Source organism: Pinus tabuliformis, chromosome 1_1 (genome assembly GCF_031772625.1).
Source record: "Pinus tabuliformis cultivar Carrire ecotype Pingquan chromosome 1_1, CPIR1, whole genome shotgun sequence".
Lineage (NCBI taxonomy): Eukaryota > Viridiplantae > Streptophyta > Pinopsida > Pinales > Pinaceae > Pinus > Pinus tabuliformis.
This window is the reverse complement of record NC_142297.1, coordinates 664,894,479-664,918,838: the sequence shown is the minus strand read 5'-3', so window position 1 is coordinate 664,918,838 and position 24,360 is coordinate 664,894,479. Positions and strand designations below refer to the sequence as shown.

The following is a 24,360-nucleotide window of genomic DNA, read 5'->3' as shown; positions in this document are numbered from 1 at the left end:
TAACTATAAAATTATTGAATTTTTTTTATAAGAGTAAGGATGTTAAATTCTAATCAGAATTTAGTGACATATTGAAGTGGTTTTTATTTATTTAGTATTTTTTTATCTAAGTCCAATAAATCATTCTATTTGAAGAAAAGAACAATAATTGGGCAGTGCTGATAAATGTGAAATGAATGGTCCATATTTTTCAATAGCAAAAAGTTAATGATACTAAATCCTAACAAAGCAAACATTAATGATAGAAATAACGCACACACCCATATAATTCCCTATGGTAAATATTTATCAAAAATACTAATATCTATTTATCTATTCACATTTCAAAATTGATTTATATTATATACTTATCTACCTACCAAATCTGCAATGATTTAAAACAATCCAAGTTTATGAAACTTGAATTTTCTATCTTCTAAAGTTGTAACTTTGGTTTCAAATAAGTAAAGCACCTTCACATGAAACAATGCACTTCCTAAAATAATTCGATATATATGTCAACAAACCAAAGAAGAATAAGGAAAAAAAAACTAAAACAAAGTATGTTGGTCCTAAAAAAACTAGCTAGAAGATAAACTACAAGCCCTTTTATTTAAGAGAAAATGAAAAAAATCAAACAAGACAAAGCTGAAAATGACCAAAATGATAAAATAATAGTAATGTGAAATAAATGAAAGTAACAACAATTATAATCATGGATACAATAGGATAGATAAAATATGAATTGAAATAAATTAAGAGAGAATCAAGAGTTAATGATACCAAACCAAGAATCTTAAAATTAAGAGTGAATCAAGAGTTAATGACTCCAAACAAGGAATCTTGGAATGGTTGAAAACAAGATACAAGTATGATGATGATAGTTGTATCCCCACAACACCACACTCATTCTTTAATGTTCAAAATCCCCTTTGGCTCTGTCACTACTTGCCACACCATACCTTTTACATTATTCTACCAAAACTTTATATCCCCCTAACATTGCATTTGTCACTATTCACTAAGCATAATCAATCTCTAAATAGCTAGCCCAAATATACACTAAAATTCAATGATAAATTCCCTTTAAAACCTAGCTAGCAAGATTTCTCTCACAACACCAACAATTTCCTAAAATTGCTATACATGTGCATAAGACATGATAAACTATTTCACAAAACTTGAAATTTTTAGATAACTCAAATCAATATTAAGGAACACATAAATGAAAGAAATCACTTATTCTCTAAAAATATATTAGAAAAAAACAAACAAACCACTATACATAGAACATTTAACAAAGCCACAATATATATATATATATATATATTACAAAACTAAAACATTTAACAAAACTCTCTCTCTCTCGCTCTCTCTCGCTATAGATATATATATATATATATAATCTAACCCACCACATTCTCAATTTACACTTCTATTTTTAAATAAAATCATAAGTAAATAAATGAAAACTATAAATTTCTTCAAATAAATTTTTCGTTTATATTTTTTCAACTCACACTTCCAAATAATCAAAATAAATTAAAGATATTATAAAACATCGCTTTCAGGATTTGCAGCCGCAGCCAATTCCAGTATTCTCTTCATATTCTCACATTCAGATGTGAACATCTTTTGCAATGATATCAATGTTTCAAGCCCTGGCAGCTCTTCTACTGCACAACACCTTGTCATGTTCAGAGATCGAAGCTTTGCAAGGCCACGAAGCCCCCTTAATTTCTTTAATGCACAACAAGGCAGCGCCTAACCAGCATACTATAGGGTATTCAATGCCCCGGGAGATGCACGGGAGATAGCCCGCTAACACGGAATTTGGAAACTCGCCACCAAATAAGAAAAGGGAATTCGGGTGTTAACAGACTATCTCCCCTGCATCTCCTGGCGCATTGAATACCCTATGATATGCTGGTTAGGCGCTGCCCACAACAATGCTCCAGGGAAAGATATGTCAGTGTTGTCGGCAATGCTCCAACCTCCACAAGCTCAGCACAATCTTCGAGATAGAGGTATTCAAGGGCTGGGCAAACACCTTCTCGTTATTCTCGTGTTTGACAGGTTTAAGGATTTGAGCCGAAGCATGCACTTGTCAATAGAAGAGTCCAACCATCTGCAATCTCCTCCAACGTTTTCCACACTGGCAAATGGCAGTACACCACCAATTGCGCATTCCTTCGGATTCAAATCTCTAAGATTGTCCAACTCCAAGACACCCAGAGCTGGCACGTCCTCTATTTCTATACACCCCTCCATGTTCAGAGATCGAAGCTCTGCAAGGCCACGAAGCCCCCTTAATTTCTTTAATGCACAACAATGCTTCAGGGAAAGATATGTCGGTGTTGTCGGCAATGCTCCAACCTCCACAAGCTCAGCACAATCTTCGAGAATGAGGTCTTCAAGGGCTGGGCAAACACCTTCACCGAATGATATTTCGGTTATTCTCGTGTTTGACAGGTTTAAGGATTTGAGCCGAAGCATGCACTTGTCAATAGAAGAGTCCAACAATCTGCAATCTCCTCCAACGTTTTCCACACTGGCAAATGGCCGTACACCACCAATTGCGCATTCCTTCAGATTCAAATCTCTAAGATTGTCCAACTCCAAGACACCCAGAGCTGGCAGGTCCTCTATTTCTCTACACCCCTCCATTTTCAGAGATCGAAGCTTTGCAAGGCCACGAAACCCCCTTAATTTCTTTAATGCACGACAACCTTTCAAATCCAATGATGTTAGCGTTGTTGGCAATCCTCCAACCTCCACTAACTCATCACAATCTGTGAGATTGAGCATTTCAAGGACGGGGCAAACACCTTCACCACATGATATTTCAGTTATTCTGGTCTTCAACAAATCTAACCGTTTGAGTCTAGGCATTCACTTGTCAATACAAGAGTCCAACAATCTGCGACCTCCTTGAACCTTTTCCACACTGGCAAATGTCACTTCACGAATCGGAGCATCTATTGACAAGAGTGTCAACTGTTTTAACTCACCAACCGACTCGGGCAAATCTTTCAATTCCCTCGAGCACAGTGTCAATTTCTTCAATTTCATTAGCTTACCCAGTGAATGCGGCAAGGTTTCCAACGAAGGGCTCCCTATATACAGAATTTCCAAATTACTGAGATCTCCAATGTCATTGGGCAATTCTTTTAAATTTGTGTCATTCAAAGGTAGTTCTTCCAGGAACTGCTGACGTGTGACTTGGGGAGGCAATATTTCGAGTTTGTCACAATAACAAAAGTCTAGCATTTCAAGCGTGCTGATATTCCGGAGTGTCTGACCAGTGAGGATCAAGTTGATGCAGCAACACAAATCGAGATGTTTGAGTCGAATCAAGTTCATGGAGTAAGGCAGCATTTTCAACTTCATGCAGAAACGCAGTATAACCTTTTGGAGATTTGTTAAATCTCCAAAGGATTGCGGCAGCTTTTGCAAATTACTGCACCCTGACAAATTAATATATTGGACCTGTTTCAAATTACCAATGGAAACCGGCAGTGTTTGCAATTCCATGCACTGTTGCAAGTCAATATGTTGGAGCATTGCTAAATTACCAAATGAGGGCGGCAGCGCTTGCAAACTTCTGCATCCAGACAAGTCAATATGTTGGAGGCTTGTGAAATTCCCCAAAGAGTCTGACAACGACTCCATGAGTGCGCGGAGTCTTAAGTGCTTCAACGAGCAGAGATGAAAGAACTCCAGGCAATGTTCCTCTAAATTCGTGCAGTTCAATCTTTTGCAGGTACTTCAACTGCCCTATGGACTTTGGTAACTCAAAAAGGCCAAAACTAATATTCAACTCCCTCAACTGAAGAGGTGCCTGCATTACACGCTGAAAATGTTAAAATGAATATCTAGAAACTATACCGCCACCTGTTAGGGCCATTAACTTTTAACTAAATTGAAAAAAAATAAAAAAATAAACTTTACATTTACCTCTTATTCAGTGTTCCACAGGGTTCCTAACACCAGGGAGTGATTGTTGTACCACCATTCCGGAATTACCAATTCCAACACTCTTAGATTCTTTATTGGAATCCACGAAGATAGGCAACTATTTATTTCAATCCCCGGAGCATATCTTTGAATCCACGAAGGGAAGGAGAGAGATGGATCTATCTCACAGCGGAGCCATAGAAGTTCTGGGTGGCTGATCACCTTGGATATCCTTTCCAAACAATCCACTGGAGCTCTCAGCAGCTGCAAACCGCTCATATCAACGATACGATCATTAAACTCCGAAGGACTTTGGGACGATTCGCCATATCCTTGTTGAATCATGGTAAGTCCGCGCACCTAAGTTGTTACAGTGAAGTAGTTAGAGGACAAGATTGACATCTTTGCGAAGATCAGGAAATAGCAACCCTAAAGACACGATTCTCTAACCATAAATTTCGGAACACAACATGATGTCTAGAGCTTTGAACACCTACCGTGGATGTAGTCGGCACATTACGAAAGAGGCTGTCAGTTGGGCGCCAAAGACGACGTGGGCATCCAGGAAGCTCCGCCAATTCTCTACCCAGGTCACGGAGATGATCGTGCATTCTTAAACAGTTTTTTTCATCGAACGTGACAAGACACTTGCTCTCAAGAGTCCTAAGACCCAGCGATCCATTCCAGCCAGATCCATCCCATACGTTTATGGCTGTATCCCTCTTTATTCCTATGAAGAAACAGGCAATATCTAAGAACATTTCCTTTTCCTCTTTATCAAGACTACCATAGCTAATCTTAAGGCTACTCTGTATTTCCGTGGGAAGCACTTGGGATAGTTTGCGTAATTGCTCTTCCCAATACTCGCGGCTTTCGGAGTACAGTAGCGCCCCAATCACTTTGAGGGACAATGGAAACCCCTGGCACGCTTTTAAAAACTCTCCAACCAAATCTTCATACCCCACAGTAGGATAAGGATGGTTGAAGGCATGAGAGCAAAAAAGCTGTTGAGAATATTGACGATCAAGTCCTGTCATCATGTAAATGGATGACTCTTCTATCCTTGCAGATTTTCAAAGAACGTCCCGATTGCGAGAAGTAAGAGCAATTAAACTATGTGAAGGAAGGACATCCTTTAACGGTGAAAATAATGCACCCAACTGCTCAGCATCATCCACGTCATCTAAGACTACGAGAGATTGACACCTGGAGAGACGATCTTTTAACGTTGCTATACCTTCATCAACATTATGCATTACCTCATCCCCTCTGGTCATGTCACGCCCCCAAGCTGGTGGTAGTCTTTCAACCGCTCTTAGCGAGGTGCGGCACCACCGAACACTTTCTTTTCACCAATACTTATGTTCGTGGACTACGCATAATTCACTTTCTCTTACTTAGTTTGTGTTTCGCAACTAAGTATTATTATGTTTATCCTTCATACCAATGAACACCCATACTCATTCATTATCAACAACAATTATAACAAGAACACAATTGCACAATATAAAAGGAGGGGCAACTCCCTGAACAATGAGTCTGCCCGAAATATATGTATTAATCAATCTTCAATGTTTACAAGCGTTTTCAAGTATACTTGGAAATCCAAGTTTCATACTTAGCCAAATTTACAATCAAGGCAAACCTCTGTTCACCTTCGTGCACACCTTGCACGATGGGCGAGCGCTCACCCGAGCCACCAAGACACCCACGCCAAGACTTGGCACAAACGGGCACTTGCACAATCGTCGTGCACGCCTCAATCGACCATGGGCACACCTTGCCCAACACCTTCACCCAACTCCAAGTGCGAGCTATCACCGTGCACTAAGCAAGACTTAGCGCATGAGCTATGCGCTCTTCCCCTTGTCCAATCTGCGCACTAGACTGCGCACTACCTTGTGCGAAGTTGTTAATCGAACTTGATGTTCAAATGCCTCCCAAACGCATTGTATATATACCCTTTGTAACATGTGGGTGGGGCTGCCCAGCCGACCACCCAACCATCGTTTACACACCCCTCAAACGCTTTCAATACATGTCGGCCCGCCCTCCATCATGGGTCGGCCTTCAAATGTCTTGCTGCACGCTCCATTGGGTATAAACTCTCCATCGCAATTCATTTGTCACTTGTTTCGTCGCATAACCGGCCGCTCCACCGTCGTGTGCTCCAGCTCGCCATTCACCTGCGTGCGCCCGTCGTGCGCCTCAACTCGCCGTTCACCCGTGCGCGCCCGTCATGTGCTCCAGCTCGCCGTTCACCCGCGTGCGCCCGTCGCACAACCGCCCGTGCGCTCCAGCTCATCGCACACCCGCGCTCGCGCCCGGTCTGCCCGACGCCCAAACGCGTCGCACACCCGAGGACCTTACATCCTCCTCCACCTGAAATCGTTGTCGTCCTCAACAACATATCATCCTGGTAGCCATCCACCAAGATCATCAATATCCATGATGTCAACTCCTCCACATACGGCAAACATCCCTGCAACATATGTAGAACTTCGTCTACCATCCGTCACCAAGCTCACCATACCAAGGTATACACCTCATCAGTATGTCGTACATCAGATATCCTCTCAATCCATGATCATCGACCCCTCTGTCACAATCCCCACATGCTGCTCTCCATCAAGGAAGGCTGGTCCTCCCAACTCAAGCTCCATGCCCACTGCAACATCTGTGTCGACCCCATCATGTGTCGCCATGTGAACCTCTGTCATGATACTCCAACAAGTGCTAACACATCTCTACCATGTGCCAACATTTCATCCCAACAGCAACATCAATCTGTACACTGGATCCCCTCATGACTTGAACTAGTTGGGTAGCTAATCCAACCATACGCCCAAACCACAAGAATGCACATTCTCATATCACCATGAGTTGTTTCTCAAAACATCCTGCCACATATACAAGTGTAAACCATGTCCAGGTCCATGAAGTAGTCCTCATCTCATCTGCAACATGTCATGATGCTTGATGCCAAGCCATCCCTGCACCATCAGTTGTACCTGCTCAACCTATTTTAAGGACTCACTGCCATGAGCAGCTAACAATGAGCCACATCTTCTCATCCATCTAAGAAGATGTAGAGGGAGTAGAGCCTGAAAGCTTTCCCTCACTAATCAACTCGATCCATCTATCAGGATCCTCAATCTCCATCCTCTGTAGATAAGTGACCCGATCCTCCCCTTGGACATTCGGCCTCACATATACCTCATCATCATCATCATCATCCTCAACCACCTCTAGCCTTCTTGACAAATCCAAGATGCTATCTGAGAGTGTCCTGATAACCAATGATTGTTCGGTAAGCTTTGCCTCAACAGTAGACAACCGCTTACTCATGTCTCCCATTCGCTTCTCGTCCTCCATTTGCATCACTCCTAATTTACAATCAGGCCTTGTCACTCCAATGGTTGGCACACCAATGGGTACATCCTCCCTTCCATCGTAAATGTAGAGCTTCCTCAAATGTGGAACAATCATAGCATCAAATTGTTTCATGAATTCCATCCCCAGCACAGCCTCATAGTCATCAATCCGCACTATAGTGAAATCGACCTTCCTTGTCCATTCACCAAGTGTTGTGTCCACCCTTTCAGCTATACCAAGAACTTCAATAGGAGGAGAATTGACTGTCTTCATCTGTGCCTTTGCCGGTACAAATTTCAGCCCAATTCTTCTCGCAGTATCTTCACCCATGAAGTTGTGAGAGGCCCCACTATCCACCATAGTGAGTATATCAGCACCTCCAACCTTCATCCGAACATACTCCAACCTGTTCCTCTCAGGATCCCTCCGAGAGACCACCTCTGTAGTAGCAGAAGCACCAAGTATCTGCATCATCCCCACAGAAGCTCCTTCATTCTTCGCATCAGATTGTGCAATCGCAGCCACTTTCGGTCTAGAAGGACAATTCTTCACCGTATGTGGTCCAGCACATATCCAACACTTCAAGGCTTTCTTCGTCTTCGAACTATCATCCGATTTCGAAGCATCATCCTTCTTCTTCTCCTTCGGCTTATCGGACTTCTTCTTCTTATCATCAGAAGTCTCATCATAATGCTCCACCAACCTGTCAACAGCAGCAAAAGCTTCCTCAAGTGTTCTAATCCTCTGCCTCTTCACTTCATTGCATGCCCAAGGCTTCAACCCAATAATGAAGTTGAACACCTTGTCCCTCTCCGCCATGTCAGGAAGTTCCAGAACCGCACTTGCAAACTCCCGCTGATATGTCTGTAGGTTCCCGGTCTGCTTTATGAACTTAATCTTCATCCTTGCTTCCCATGTTTCATCTTGAGGACTGAAATGGGTCTGCAAAGCTTTCTTCATGTCATCCCACAAAGTAATGTCACCAGCACTGCCATTGGCAATCTAATCCATCCTCCTTCGCCACCACATCTTAGCATCCTTTGTTAAGAACTGAGCAACTACCTTGACCTTCGTCTCATCATCAGATAGACCCAATCATTCCAAGTATTGCTCCATGTCCCATAGAAAGTTGCCAAGAGTCTTTGCACTCCTTGTACCATCGTAAGATTCTGGTTCCTTGACTTTCACATGAGGCACTCCTCCACCTGAGTTATGCCTCACGGCCTTCTTCAACACCGCGATCTCATCTCTGGCTTCGTCAAGAGATTTCTTCAAGTCCATGATCTCTGCAAGACCCTGGTCCCTTGCTTCTTCAACCTCCTTGACCCTTACTTCAAGTTGTGTACACATAAGATCAGTGTACTCGTGTTGTGTCCGGAGTTCATCAAACTCTTCCTTCATCTTCGAATTGGCCTCTTGCTCCTTAGTGAACAAGTCCATCTTCTTATCCCAGGAAGTCTCCATAACCTCCATCCTCAACAACACCTTTTCCATAAGTGTGATAGTAGCATCCTGCACATGACTAGACCCAGCCTGAGATTCAGCTGCCATCTCTAACAGCTTCTTCCTCTTTTGCAATCTAGTTTCGACCATCCAACAGCTTCACCAAGATGCCTGCAACCTGAACCAACCCTTGTTCCACTTGTGTGAAACGGCTTCCTTCACCTGCAAGTACCCTTTCCACTGTCACTTCGTCACGAGCAACCTTGCTCTAACACCAGCTCCAACCGAACTCTGATACCAACTGTCACACCCCCAAGCCGGCGGTAGTCTTTCAACCGCTCTTAGCGAGGTGCGGCACCACCGAACACTTTCTTTTCACCAATACTTATGTTCGTGGACTACGCCTAATTCACTTTCTCCTACTTAGTTTGTGTTTCGCAACCAAGTATTATTATGTTTATCCTTTATACCAATGAACACCCATACTCATTCATTATCAACAGCAATTATAACAAGAACACAATTGCACAGTATAAAGGGAGGGGCAACTCCCTGAACAATGAGTCTGCCCAAAATATATGTATTAATCAATCTTCAATGTTTACAAGTATACTTGGAAATCCAAGTTTCATACTTAGCCAAATTTACAATCAAGGCAAACCTCTGTTCACCTTCGTGCACACCTTGCACAATGGGCGGGCGCTCACCCGAGCCACCAAGACACCCACGCCAAGACTTGGCACAAACGGGCACTTGCACAATCGTCGTGCACGCCTCAACCGACCACGGGCACACCTTGCCCAGCACTTTCACCCAACTCCAAGTGCGAGCTATCACCGTGCACTAACCAAGACTTAGCGCATGAGCTATGCGCTCTTCCCCTTGTCCAATCTGAGCACTACACTGCGCACTACCTTGTGCGAAGTTGTTGATCGAACTTGATGTTCAAATGCCTCCCAAATGCATTGTATATATACCCTTCGTAACATGTGGGTGGCGCTGCCCAGCCGACCACCCAACCATCGTTTACACACCCCTCAAACGCTTGCAATACATGTCGGCCCGCCCTCCATCATGGGTCGGCCTTCAAATGTCTTGCCCCACGCTCCATCGGGTATAAACTCTCCATCGCAATTCATTTGTCACTTGTTTCGTCGCATAACCGGTCGCTCCACCGTCGTGTGCTCCAGCTCGCCATTCACCCGCGCGCGCCCGTCGTGCGCCTCAGCTCGCCGTTCACCCGCGCGTGCCCATCGTGTGCTCCAGCTCGCCGTTCACCCGCGCGCGCCCGTCGCACAACCGCCCGTGCGCTCCAGCTCGTCGCACACCCGCGCCCGCGCCCGGTCTGCCCGGCGCCCAAACGCGTCGCACACCCGAGGACCTTACAGGTCAAGTCTTTATAAAGTTCACTCTGCAAGGATGGTAGACGGCACCTAGCTACAGCCTCTCTAACGTCACGTAAAAAACAGGAATGCTGGTAATCTGATCTCTTTGTGTTGAAGAAAAATTTTGCCAGGGTGCTTTTCCCCACCCCACCAAGATCCACAATCCCCACAATATTGGGCCCCCCTCTGTTTTGCAGCTGCTCCACCGTTCGTTCAAAATGTCATAGCTTTTCATCCAATCCAGTTGGATGTGTGGCCACCTGCAATGGCGGTTTTCTAACACTTTTCTGCACTTGTCGCGCTACTTCGTCCACGAGCTCGCCTTCATCACTGGTCATTAGCAAAAGAACAAGCACAGCATAAGTATTTAAAGATTTGTTTATGAATACAGCTAATTATTTAAAGATTTATTTATCAATAGAACTAAAGTAATAAGGGGTGGCAGAAGCAGGCGGGTTATTTTTCATCTAGACAAATAAAAGGAGCTTAAATTTTCTTGGCATTGGGCCTCTCGATCATTAACCAAGCATATAGTATTTAGGGCTATGAGAAATAAAACATTCAAGTTTTTGGTGATTCAATGTTCCTAAAACCACAAGTTCGCAAAGCCAATGAAAGTTGTAATCCCTCCCTTCCGTTCTTGATAGGATTATTTTGTTATCACATCAATTTGAATATATTGAATTCTCTCATGTGTATTGAAATTTTGATTTTGAATTAGATGAGATGGCTAAGAAAGAGACAACTTTGTGTCACGGAGATATGGAAATAGAACCAAGTTCGAAGTGTTATCAACCAATTCCTTGATCATTATGAATCAAAATCCACATTATACAATCAAATGTTTTTCACATACCCTTTCTAACCAAGCCCTTTCAAGTGCAATGTTCTTTGGTGTCTGAGAATATTTATTCCCCTAGTGGCCTCCAGATTGGAAAACAAACCAAATACGAGCGATGTAATTATGGAATAAAGGTGTAATTGTTGAATAAAGGTAGTGCAGGTTCGTAGCATGGATAGCAGTATTCAAGTAGTACAAAGTACAAACAGGTGGATTCAGGTTCTCTCAAAAAGCAGATTGTGGGGATGGCTCATGAATTACTGGTCTATTCATATGTGATAGGCCTTAACACTCGAAAGGCCCCGTTGTTGCGCTCTTCCCTTGGCAATCAATACAAAATTCTATCAGGGAGGTTCACACAATCATGGCAAATATGCATTAAATGCTTTTGCAATGGCGCCCTAGCCGTGGAAGGAATTATATATTAGTTGCAATTGCTCAGGTAAGGGGTCAGGATAATCCTCTGAGGAGTCTTGAATCGCTGGCAGAGCTTTGTTGGTTTAGCAATGGATCGAAGAGATGGTGAGGCCCATAATTCTTTTGAACAAGTTAGCAACGGCCACTGAAGGGATGATTATGGCCGTGTCGAGAAAGATTGAAATGGAAGAGCATTTGATGCAAATTAAGACACAATTGTTGGAATCGAAGCTCTTTTTGCTGGAATAGAAGTTGAAAAACTAGAGATGGAATGCAAGATGGGGAATGATTGCGATCGAAATAAGGATGTAGATACAAAGTCTACTGAGGAACCTGACAAAAAGCGGATGAAGCTGGATTGGGAGCAACAGAAGGAAGGCCAAGCATCGGCTCAGTTTGTTGATCTCGCAAAGTGATCAACAAACTGCCCATTTGCAAAAGAGTGCTTTTTCAGTGTAATCAAGTCGGCGATTCAGTGCGTTTCTGCGACGCGGAATCATTCAGTGGCCCCTCTGGCGTTTAAATGAGCAGCCATTTAATGCATGCGTCGTCTGGCCGTGGGGTTAAACGTCCTTTTCCCTGTGTAATTATTAGTATTTGTGGGCACCGCACTTTTTTACTAAAAAGATTCTTCATTTTCAAAAAGTAAACTTCTTTTACACCGGACAGCATTAAAACTTATTTTTACGCTGTAAGGCGTTTCCCTCTGAAATCAACTTCCCTTTGAGATTACGTGTACATTTTTAAGCCTTTGATTTACATGTTAGACGATTAGAATAATTTTAGCCATACGATTGATTCGATTGGTATTCCGGTACGGTAATGGGGTAATGGGACGGAACAGATCTCACCCTTGCCCTGGCTCGGCTTTTACTTCTAGGTGCTTCTGGGAGTGGAAACCTCGCCCTGGCTCGGCTTTACTTCCAGGGGCTTCTCGGCTTTACTTCCAGGGGCTTCTCGTAGTGGACACCTCACCCTTGCCCCAGCTCGGCCCTACTTCCATGGATCATCTGTATTTTCTTTCACTCTCTTTGCATCGACCGCTTAAAATCGAATGTCGCGGGCGTGGTGGAGGACAGGCAGGCTTAAAGCAGCTGTTGTTGTGGGAAAGGGGATTCGGCTGCTCTTCTTCTCTGTTTTATTTGAGGAATGCGACTCAACAAACCTCGCCATCTCTGTTACTTTCGACGCACTCACTTTCTCCTAGCCTCTATGAATACAACCTTAGGACAATAACACCTAGCCTCTATGAATACAACCTCAAGACCCTAACATGCAACTGCATCATTGCGTGCAGAAATTCATTCGTCTCTCTTAACCCTAATTTTTATTTGCTTTATTTTTATTTTTTCTCTCGGAATAACCATTTTTTTCAGTGATAATTTGTGCTGAAAAAACCTTCCGGGTTAAATACGGGCCAATGTCTGCCTCTGGTTCATCAGAAGGTTCACCAGTGGAGGATGTTGACAGAGGCAATAGTTCTCACAGAAAATACCATAGTCGACACAGTAGGAAGTATCGAGGAGTTTCTAAGTCAGTTTCTCCAGGCCACAGTTTTGAAGACTGAAAAGGCTAACTGGCTAGAAGTTGTTGACATTTTCAGTGAGCTCTGAATAAGAGTATTCATATCCGATGGTGCTCAGAAATCATGTCACAATCTGGTTCTTGAAAGGTTTGCTTGGAACTGGATTTTGAGCCAGTGCAAATTCCAAATGCTTTTTGATTGCAGGATTATGATCGGCATTATGCTAGGGGATTGGCTATTGTTAGAACTTAATTACTGAATTTGCAATGGATGAATTGTGTAATTGAATCCTTCATACTTATAATTTGTGCAATGAAAGATGACCAACTAGCAACACATTCTGTTGCAACTTATCTTTAGGTAGCTGGAGTTTGCATCTTTGTTTTTTCCTTTGTTGTATAAAATGTTGACTATTTGCACATTCTTCTTCATGAGTAAGGTTATGTTAGTTGTCACATAAAATTGACTTACAGAGTGTTGTGTTGAGTTCTGTAGGCTATTCTAGGTTCTATTTGCATCTCTGTTCAAGATCAATGTTATCCAGTAGGACCTTTTAGACCTAAAGGAAAAAACTAAGTGCGAATTTGAAATTGTTTCTTTTAGATTGCAAATAATTGGTGGTTGTTGTCATAGTAATTATGCTAGGGGATTGGCTATTGTTAGAACTTAATTACTGAATTTGCAATGGATGAATTGTGTAATTGAATCCTTCATACTTATAATTTGTGCAAAGAAAGATGACCAACTAGCAACACATTCTGTTGCAACTTATCTTTAGGTAGTTGGAGTTTGCATCTTTGTTTTTTCCTTTGTTGTATAAAATGTTGACTATTTGCACATTCTTCTTCATGAGTAAGGTTATGTTAGTTGTCACATAAAATTGACTTACAGAGTGTTGTGTTGAGTTCTGTAGGCTATTCTAGGTTCTATTTGCATCTCTGTTCAAGATCGAATTTGAAATTGTTTCTTTTAGATTGCAAATAATTGGTGGTTGTTGTCATGGTAAAAATTTCCTAAGTTTGTAGTTCTACTTTTTCTTTTTACCTTGATCAATTTGGGAAAGCTATTAACACCATTTTTTGGCATTCCCTGCAAGCTTCCACCACCCATTATTTCATCGTTAGTATATAGTAAAAGAAAAGATGACTGTTTTTGCCTGTGTGGGAACATTTCTCAGTGCTTTTATCAACTTAGAATTTTCCTTCATCTCTAGTTGAACATCCTTGCTATGCTATTTGGTCTCTCTGGTTCTGATAAAATAAAGCAGGGGTGTGGTGGTACTGGGAAAGGGGGCAAATAGGAGAAATAGACAAATTGGGAAAGGTCTGCATCTAACATTGGCTGTCATTGACAGAGTCTAGCTTTCTGAAGAAAGTCCCAAGAGCTTCTATATATATTCCCCAGTTCAACAGTCACAATAATGAAAAGGGAGTGAGTGTACTTAGAACTGTTGACACTAGTAGTTTAATTCTTGTTCCAATTCTTTTTGTGCAAGATAACTCACTTTATGCTACAGCACAATAGATGTCATGGAAAACTGGTTACCTTACACTACCTGTGCAGGTGTTTTTCTGATTGGCATGGAACTCACTCAAGGAGGTTCACAGCTCTAAAAAATTGCAGGAAAGAATCTAGTTTGCAATGAAACGTGTTTGGCCTGTGACCTAGACGGTAATTACTTAAAAAAATTTCTTCCTATTAGGAAAAATGAGTTGGCAAAATTGTTAATCGGCATCGAATATTTTATCATATGTTTGTAGGGATTCTAGCAAGTTCTATTCAAATCTAACAATCCATCGGAGGCGTTGCATTGGTTTGAGAGAATGAATGGAAAAGGCATTGCTCCAAGTTCGTTTACATATTCCATTCTAATTGCTGGTTTATGCAAGGCGAACAAATTGGAAAAGGCATTGATGCTTCTTGAACAGATGGACGAGAAGGGATTTCCGCCTTGCCCTGCTGCCTATTGTAGTTTGATTGATGCACTTGGTAAGGCACGTCGTTATGATGCGGCATTGGAATTATTTAAGGAAATGAAAGAAAACAGCACTCCTTCCAGCTCAAGGTTCTATGCAGTGATGATTAAACACCTTGGTAAAGCGGGGCGTATTGATGCAGCCATTAAACTGTTTGAAGAAATGCAAGTCAGGGATGTATTCCTGATGTGTATTCCTACAATGCATTAATGTCTGGCCTGGTAAGAGCAGGCATGGTTGATGAAGCTCATTCATGGCTTAAAAAAATGCAAGATCGAGGATGTAAACCTAATATTAGTAGCCATAATATAGTTTTGAATGGTTTGTCTAAGGCAGGTGGGCCAACAGAGGCCTTTAGGATGTTCGAGAAAATGAAAAATTCGGGGATTCAGCCAGATGCCGTATCTTACAACACAGTTCTTGGTGCACTTAGCAATGCGGGCATGTTTGATGAAGCAGTGAAATTAATGAAGGAAATGACTTCTAAAGGATTTTCGTATAATTTGATTACATATTCTTCAATATTAGAGGCTATGGGCAGAGTTGATGAAGACTGCAAACCATTCATTCAATAAGGAGGTCTTTTGATTCTCCTGTGCTTCCTGCTATTTGGTCTCTCTGGTTCTGATAAAATAAAGCAGGGGTGTGGTGGTACTGGGAAAGGGGGGCAAATAGGAGAAATAGACAAATTGGGAAAGTTCTGCATCTAACATTGGCTGTCATTGACAGAGTCTAGCTTTCTGAAGAAAGTCCCAAGAGCTTCTATATATATTCCCCAGTTCAACAGTCACAATAATGAAAAGGGAGTGAGTGTACTTAGAACTGTTGACACTAGTAGTTTAATTCTTGTTCCAATTCTTTTTGTGCAAGATAACTCACTTTATGCTACAGCACAATAGATGTCATGGAAAAATGGTTACCTTACACTACCTGTGCAGGTGTTTTTCTGATTGGCATGGAACTCACTCAAGGAGGTTCACAGCTCTAAAAAATTGCAGGAAAGAATCTAGTTTGCAATGAAACGTGTTTGGCCTGTGACCTGGACGGTAATTACTTAAAAAAAATTCTTCCTATTAGGAAAAATGAGTTGGCAAAATTGTTAATCGGCATCGAATATTTTATCATATGTTTGTAGGGATTCTAGCAAGTTCTATTCAAATCTAACAATCCATCGGAGGCGTTGCATTGGTTTGAGAGAATGAATGGAAAAGGCATTTCTCCAAGTTCGTTTACATATTCCATTCTAATTGTTGGTTTATGCAAGGCGAACAGATTGGAAAAGGCATTGATGCTTCTTGAACAGATGGACGAGAAGGGCTTTCTACCTTGCCCTGCTGCCTATTGTAGTTTGATTGATGCACTTGGTAAGGCACGCCATTATGATGCGGCAGTGGAATTATTTAAGGAAATGAAAGAAAACAGCACTCCTTCCGGCTCAAGGTTCTATGCAGTGATGATTAAACACCTTGGTAAAGCGGGGCGTATTGATGCAGCCATTAAACTATTTGAAGAAATGCAAAGTCAGGGATGTATTCCTGATGTGTATTCCTACAATGCATTAATGTCTGGCCTGGTAAGAGCAGGCATGGTTGATGAAGCTCATTCATGGCTTAAAAAAATGCAAGATCGAGGATGTAAACCTGATATTAGTAGCCATAATATAGTTTTGAATGGCTTGTCTAAGGCAGGTGGGCCAACAGAGGCCTTTAAGATGTTCGAGAAAATGAAAAATTCGGGGATTCAGCCAGATGTCGTATCTTACAACACAGTTCTTGGTGCACTTAGCAATGCGGGCATGTTTGATGAAGCAGTGAAATTAATGAAGGAAATGACTTCTAAAGGATTTTCGTATAATTTGATTACATATTCTTCAATATTAGAGGCTATGGGCAGAGTTGATGAAGACTGCAAACCATTCATTCAATAAGGAGGTCTTTTGATTCTCCTGTGCTTCCTTCTATTTGGTCTCTCTGGTTCTGATAAAATAAAGCAGGGGTGTGGTGGTACTGGGAAAGGGGGGCAAATAGGAGAAATAGACAAATTGGGAAAGGTCTGCATCTAACATTGGCTGTCATTGACAGAGTCTAGCTTTCTGAAGAAAGTCCCAAGAGCTTCTATATATATTCCCCAGTTCAACAGTCACAATAATGAAAAGGGAGTGAGTGTACTTAGAACTATTGACACTAGTAGTTTAATTCTTGTTCCAATTCTTTTTGTGCAAGATAACTCACTTTATGCTACAACACAATAGATGTCATGGAAAACTGGTTACCTTACACTACCTGTGCAGGTGTTTTTCTGATTGGCATGGAACTCACTCAAGGAGGTTCACAGCTCTAAAAAATTGCAGGAAAGAATCTAGTTTGCAATGAAACGTGTTTGGCCTGTGACCTGGACGGTAATTACTTAAAAAAATTTCTTCCTATTAGGAAAAATGAGTTGGCAAAATTGTTAATTGGCATCGAATATTTTATCATATGTTTGTAGGGATTCTAGCAAGTTCTATTCAAATCTAACAATCCATCGGAGGCATTGCATTGGTTTGAGAGAATGAATGGAAAAGGCATTGCTCCAAGTTCGTTTACATATTCCATTCTAATTGCTGGTTTATGCAAGGCGAACAGATTGGAAAAGGCATTGATGCTTCTTGAACAGATGGACGAGAAGGGCTTTCCGCCTTGCCCTGCTGCCTATTGTAGTTTGATTGATGCACTTGGTAAGGCACGCCGTTATGATGCGGCAGTGGAATTATTTAAGGAAATGAAAGAAAACAGCACTCCTTCCAGCTCAAGGCTCTATGCAGTGATGATTAAACACCTTGGTAAAGCGGGGCGTATTGATGCAGCCATTAAACTGTTTGAAGAAATGCAAAGTTAGGGATGTATTCCTGATGTGTATTCCTACAATGCATTAATGTCTGGCCTGGTAAGAGCAGGCATGGTTGATGAAGCTCATTCATGGCTTAAAAAAATGCAAGATCGAGGATGTAAACCTGATATTAGTAGCCATAATATAGTTTTGAATGGTTTGTCTAAGGCAGGTGGGCCAACAGAGGCCTTTAAGATGTTCGAGAAAATGAAAAATTCGGGGATTCAGCCAGATGCCGTATCTTACAACACAGTTCTTGGTGCACTTAGCAATGCGGGCATGTTTGATGAAGCAGTGAAATTAATGAAGGAAATGACTTCTAAAGGATTTTCATATAATTTGATTACATATTCTTCAATATTAGAGGCTATGGGCAGAGTTGATGAAGACTGCAAACCATTCATTCAATAAGGAGGTCTTTTGATTCTCCTGTGCTTCCTGGTCGATAGTGATGGTTGCATTCGTGGCTTGGCTTTCTGGTTTCAGTGGGGATGATGGATTTCCTGAACGGTGAACCTCACGCAAAATGAGAGTTGCCTTGCCACTGTTTCATATGTCTGGAATATTACCATTTGTAATTTCTTTATCATCTTGATTATTACCAAAAACATGCAGGAATCATGTTCAAAGTAAGCTGCTTATACAAAATGGAATCTGTATTGTGGCCATTTTACACAGGTCATCCTGGTAAGCATATTTTGCTGTTTGCTTATTTTCTTGTCATCTGAGCAGCATTATCCTTCCTGTACTAATTAAAGTCCCCAACTATAAAAGATGCAACTCACAGAACCTAATGACGAAGTAAGAAAGGAAGACTAGACTGCATCCCTGGAAATAAACAACTCCTGTCTGAAATCAACAACCAACACAATCTAGAGAAATATTATTATATCAACCATCAAAAACACAGTCTGTACAGAATGGGAGTTGCAGTTAACCAAATGTTTTACAATGACTTACTTCCACATCATTAACTGATCATGTGTAATAGCACAGAAGATAAACGGTTATGTTGCTCTTTCTATAAGGCTTGGCCCGATTAGATTTGTATCAACTAGTTGAAAGGGTGATCACTTAACGAGGGTTTCTGTTATCATTAACCTACTCATCCTAATTGTTTCTTCCCGGGTAAGGTAGGTGCCCTACAAGCCTGGGTGGTCAAAGGTATCCATGGAGAAGGCTTATCAAAAGGGTAATTGCTTAACAAAGTTTGCTGGTATAGTTATCCTGCTTGGGTTAAACTTTAAAGCATAGCTAACATTTTTGGCTGAGACAGGCCAAAAAATTTGAAAATTTGTGAATAATTCAGTGCTGTATTATTCAGTTCTAATTGGATCTGATCTGGTTGCAATACAGGCCAAAAAATTTGAAAATTTGTGAATAATTCAGTTTAGCTGTATTATTCAGTTCTAATTGGGTCTGATCTGGTTGCAGTATTGTTTACTATTGAAACTAAATCCCCAATTTTAACCCGAATTATGTTTCAAGTGTTAAATCCCTAAGCTCCTTGGTTGTGCCCAGATTGCTGTCCGTGGAGGCTGATTTGAGAGACATGCTGTTGACGGACGATCAGCCATGAATTGAAATGTCAAATCAATATCCAGAGCTAATATGAATCCATCCTATTACCATTCAAAAAAACGTTTCTGGTATAAAGAGCCTCTGCATATATAGAATCTACCTTAATAGTGAATGTGAGGCCAACTTTTATCTCCCCACAGTAGGTCTGGTCTGGAAGGACAACATTGTAGGAAGTCGGGGGTAGGCTTCCTTCCATGAGTACTCCCTCCAGGGGAATGTTGTGCAAAGAAAGATGACCAACTAGCAACACATTCTGTTGCAACTTATCTTTAGGTAGCTGGACTTTGCATCTTTGTTTTTTCCTTTGTTGTATAAAATGTTGACTATTTGCACATTCTTCTTCATGAGTAAGGTTATGTTAGTTGTCACATAAAATTGACTTACAGAGTGTTGTGTTGAGTTCTGTAGGCTATTCTAGGTTCTATTTGCATCTCTGTTCAAGATCAATGTTATCCAGTAGGACCTTTTAGACCTAAAGGAAAAAACTAAGTGCGAATTTGAAATTGTTTCTTTTAGATTGCAAATAATTGGTGGTTGTTGTCATAGTAAAAATTTCCTAAGTTTGTAGTTCTACTTTTTCTTTTTACCTTGATCAATTTGGGAAAGCTATTAACACCATTTTTTGGCATTCCCTGCAAGCTTCCACCACCCATCATTTCATCGTTAGTATATAGTAAAAGAAAAGATGACTGTTTTTGCCTGTGTGGGAACACGGCTTCATTTCTCAGTGCTTTTATCAACTTAGAATTTTCCTTCATCTCTAGTTGAACATCCTTGCTATGCTATTTGGTCTCTCTGGTTCTGATAAAATAAAGCAGGGGTGCGGTGGTACTGGGAAAGGGGGGCAAATAGGAGAAATAGACAAATTGGGAAAGGTCTGCATCTAACATTGGCTGTCATTGACAGAGTCTAGCTTTCTGAAGAAAGTCCCAAGAACTTCTATATATATTCCCCAGTTCAACAGTCACAATAATGAAAAGGGAGTGAGTGTACTTAGAACTGTTGACACTAGTAGTTTAATTCTTGTTCCAATTCTTTTTGTGCAAGATAACTCACTTTATGCTACAGCACAATAGATGTCATGGAAAACTGGTTACCTTACACTACCTGTGCAGGTATTTTTCTGATTGGCATGGAACTCACTCAAGGAGGTTCACAGCTCTAAAAAATTGCAGGAAAGAATCTAGTTTGCAATGAAACGTGTTTGGCCTGTGACCTGGATGGTAATTACTTAAAAGAATTTCTTCCTATTAGGAAAAATGAGTTGGCAAAATTGTTAATTGGCATCGAATATTTTATCATATGTTTGTAGGGATTCTAGCAAGTTCTATGGGTTAGTTTTGCCAAGTACTGAAAAGTAATACGTTTTTTTTTCAATGTCAATTTGAAATGGACCAGTAAATATTGGTGCCATGCTTTAGTGTTTTAGAGATAATTTTCTATTTATGTCCCATTGTTTAAACAACTACGAGATAGAGAAATTCGTCTTTCTCTGAAGAATTTTCAACTTCAAAAGAAGTCAAAATGGCACAAGTGTTTTTTGTTTTAGGAATTCTCCAACATTTGTACCTCGCTCTGCTGCAGTGGGATCATATTAGAATATCTGAAAACAAATATCTAAACATTTTAATACTCACAATAAATTCTATTGTAGACCTTGGTGTTCTCCCTGTGTTTTAGACATTATCCCACCTTAAAATGTCTATTAAGTATCTAATAGAGATGCGAGGAAAGAATTACCGAGAGAAGTTGCAAGTGGGTTAATGTAATGGTTGGAAATTCACAAATTCCCTGTGGAGCTCCCAAGTCACCATGACATCATGGTTGTTGAAGGAGCACATAGTTACATTTGAGCCTGTGACCTGGACGGTACTTAAAAGAATTTCTTCCTATTAGGAAAAATGAGTTGGCAAAATTGTTAATTGGCATCAAATATTTTATCATATGTTTGTAGGGATTGGGTTAGTTTTGCCAAGTACTGAAAAGTAATACGTTTTTTTTCCAATGTCAATTTGAAATGGACCAGTAAATATTGGTGCCATGTTGATCATATTAGAATATCTGAAAACAAATATCTAAACATTTTAATACTCACAATAAATTCCATTGTAGACCTTGATGTTCTCCCTATGTTTTAGACATTATCCCACGTTAAAATGTCTATTAAGTATCTAATAGAGATGCGAGGAAAGAATTACCAAGAGAAGTTGCAAGTGGGTTAATGTAATGGTTGGAAATTCACAAATTGCCTGTGGAGCTCCCAAGTCACCATGACATCATGGTTGTTGAAGGAGCACATAGTTACATTTGAGCATTTTTCTTTACTGACTCAGACTCAAAATCAGACATATTAGAGCATAATCATTTCAGTATTAAACCTTATAATAGCAATGAGAGGTTAAACTTAATATGGATAATGATAAAACAATTATTGCTTCTCCATTTTTTGTACAATTCAAAAATCATTGTTATCCATATTTTCTTATGTATGGAAGCAAGCATGTTCCTGTTTGTTTGAAGCCCAATTTGTTCAGCTCTGGGAATTTGCTCATGAAAAGGTTGGTGCTCTTAAGAAATTTTATTCACTACAGCTGGACCTATACATGATGCATAAGAAGCTGGACCAAACACTCTTAGGGTAGGAAGACTACTGAAGAGGAGCAATGAAACCATGCTTTATCTTATCTCATGACCTTTGTTTGAGTGATCTTACCAAATTTCATAATGTTTCCAGAACTTGGGCCTTCAATGACGGCCGATACAAAGCACTACAGACTTCTCCTGGTGTATATGATGAACAAGACTTTCAGGTCTGTGCATAGGCCCTTGCAATATGTCAATCGTTGAATCCCTCCACTGATTTTTTGTTTTTTGGGTGTCTGAATGTGCTGGCATTACTTGTCTTTCTGAATCTTGTGCATGTTTTGGCTTCTCTGTTTTTTGATGAACCTAACTTCTATAAATACAATACAATCTTCAATCTTATGAAACAGGAAAAAATCTTGCAATATTCAGGGTTTTCGGCCTAGCCTCTATGAATACAACCTTAGGACAATAACACCTAGCCTCTATGAATACAACCTCAAGACCCTAACATGCAACTGCATCATTGCGTGCATAAATTCATTCGTCTCTCTTAGCCCTAATTTTTATTTGCTTTATTTTTATTTTTTCCCTCGGAATAACCATTTTTTTCCGTGATAATTTGTGCTGAAAAAACCTTTCGGGTTAAATGGGTAAAGTTTCATTGCACTGGTAATATCTATGAATGAAATAACTTTATTGGGTCATAGGGAATATTTTGGATATTATCAGTATATGTATAAAGCGTTAATATGTGTTTTGCAGAAAATTTCCCATGTATTAACAATTGATGGCTATGAAGATGTGCCAACCAATTATGAGAAGTCATTACAGAATGCTGCAGCACATCAGCCAATCAGTGTGGCCATGGAAGGTCGTGGAAGGGGACTTTCAGTTTTGCAAATCTGTAAGTGTACAATTCTTTGCATAGATTTTATCTACATGGTATTCCAATACATATTTTTTGCACATGCATGCGTTGCAAGTCAATTGATCAATGGTTTTGCTGGCTTTTTTGGGGTGACAGGGTGGGTGTATTTACTGGAAATTGTGGAACTAGTTTGGATCATGGTGTGATGCTGGTGGGTTATGGGTCAGCGGATGTGGACTACTGGATTGTAAATAACTCATGGGGACCAAGCTGGGGTGAGAAGGGGTACATCAGGTTGCAAAGAAACATTGACAATTCATTTGGAAAATGTGGAATCGCAATGCAGCCATCATATCTGATTAAGAATGGGTCTAATCCTCCAAACCCTGGCCCTTCCCCTCCCTCTCCAGTCACACCTCCAGCAAAGTCCGATGACTGTTATGCATGCCCTGTTGGTAGCACTTGTTGTTGTGCCTATGGCATCGGTAATTTCTACTTTTAATGGGGATGATGTTCTTATAAATCAACTACCTGTTGCAGAGATAACCACCACTGCTTCCCACACGATTTCCCATTCTTTGATTTCAATGCAGGAACTTGTCTTAAGGTTAGTCATCCATCATTTCTTTGTGCGCATTTTTCATTTTAAATCACCAACTCCGGCCTATGGAGTTTTGGTGTTTGGAATCGATTTGCAAGTAAAAGGTTAAAATTTTGGTATTTGGAAGCGATTTGCAAGTAAAAGGCTGAAATTTTGGTGTTTGGAATAGATTTGCAAGTAAAAGACCCTTGTTATAGTGTGATTGACATGTTGAAGTTCCATTTGTTTTACTTTAATTCTCACAACTCATATTTCAGGAAGCCTTTCAGGGTTTTAAGGTTTGGAGTGTTAATCTGTTGACCTTTGATACTGATCCGAGATTTATTGGTATTTACAGAGCAAGAATGATCCATTTGGAGTTCATATGCCCAAGCTTACTCATGCAAACCCACATTTTGCAACTCAAGTTGAAAGACTAGCTGCCAAACAAGATCACGGTTTCTTCTCTATGCGATCCGGATTGCATGATTCACATTTTCTTCAGTGATGGGAGAATTTATTAGAGACCGAATCGCTCAGAACAGTCAAACTCCAGTAATATTCTGGCTTAAAATCCAGCAGTCAACAAAAAGTCCAAAATATTATCAAAGCTGTTGTAGGATGGATCTGTATGAAGCCGGTTTTCTGTCAAATTGTTTATGCATACAAGATTATTGTAAATGCCACCATGGTGTTATATGATTGCTGCAATAGTTAGTCATACAAGTTCGCAGTCACAGGTGGCTCATCCGTCAAGGGTCGTTACCGTTGACTCCATGGCTTCTCATTTTCCGTATGCCAAAGGCGAGTGTTGTTAACTTGTTACCTTTCACTTCAATTTTATGGAAAATTGTGTGCTTTGGATTTAATTTTCTACGATATTGTGTGTAAAGGAAGTTTAGCGCATAATAATGAGGTTTGTAACGCGTTGGTAAGATTACTGAGTAATAGGATTAGTAATGGGTATTGAAATAAAGTA

General features: G+C 40.6%; 1 protein-coding gene and 3 pseudogenes across 1 annotated transcript; 2 read left to right on the top strand and 2 right to left on the bottom strand.

The window, feature by feature from the left end:
* Window positions 1–2,010: 2,010 nt before the first annotated feature.
* LOC149215146 (uncharacterized) lies at window positions 2,011–3,543 on the bottom strand (annotated as a pseudogene).
* A 396-nt stretch (window positions 3,544–3,939) lies between these two features.
* Window positions 3,940–5,206, bottom strand: LOC149215145 (disease resistance protein RUN1-like). Its single transcript, XM_089389633.1, has 2 exons — window positions 4,434–5,206; window positions 3,940–4,296 (listed from the first exon to the last, which is right to left on the bottom strand). Exons 1-2 carry the CDS (start codon window positions 4,974–4,976, stop codon window positions 3,940–3,942), a joined length of 900 nt encoding a protein of 299 aa, XP_089245759.1. The 5' UTR covers window positions 4,977–5,206.
* Window positions 5,207–16,096: 10,890 nt separating this feature from the next.
* Window positions 16,097–19,238, top strand: LOC149215144 (uncharacterized; annotated as a pseudogene).
* On the top strand, window positions 18,218–23,821 carry LOC149215143 (cysteine proteinase RD21A-like; annotated as a pseudogene).
* Window positions 23,822–24,360: the final 539 nt, after the last annotated feature.

Bases quoted from the DNA above. Each gene is read 5' to 3' on its own strand.
- LOC149215145 (XM_089389633.1), bottom strand. From the start codon at position 4,976: ATGATGACAGGACTTGATCGTCAATATTCTCAACAGCTTTTTTGCTCT. The intron at 4,297-4,433 runs GTAGGTGTTCAA...GTAACAACTTAG, and splicing joins ATGTGCCGACTACATCCACG to GTGCGCGGACTTACCATGAT.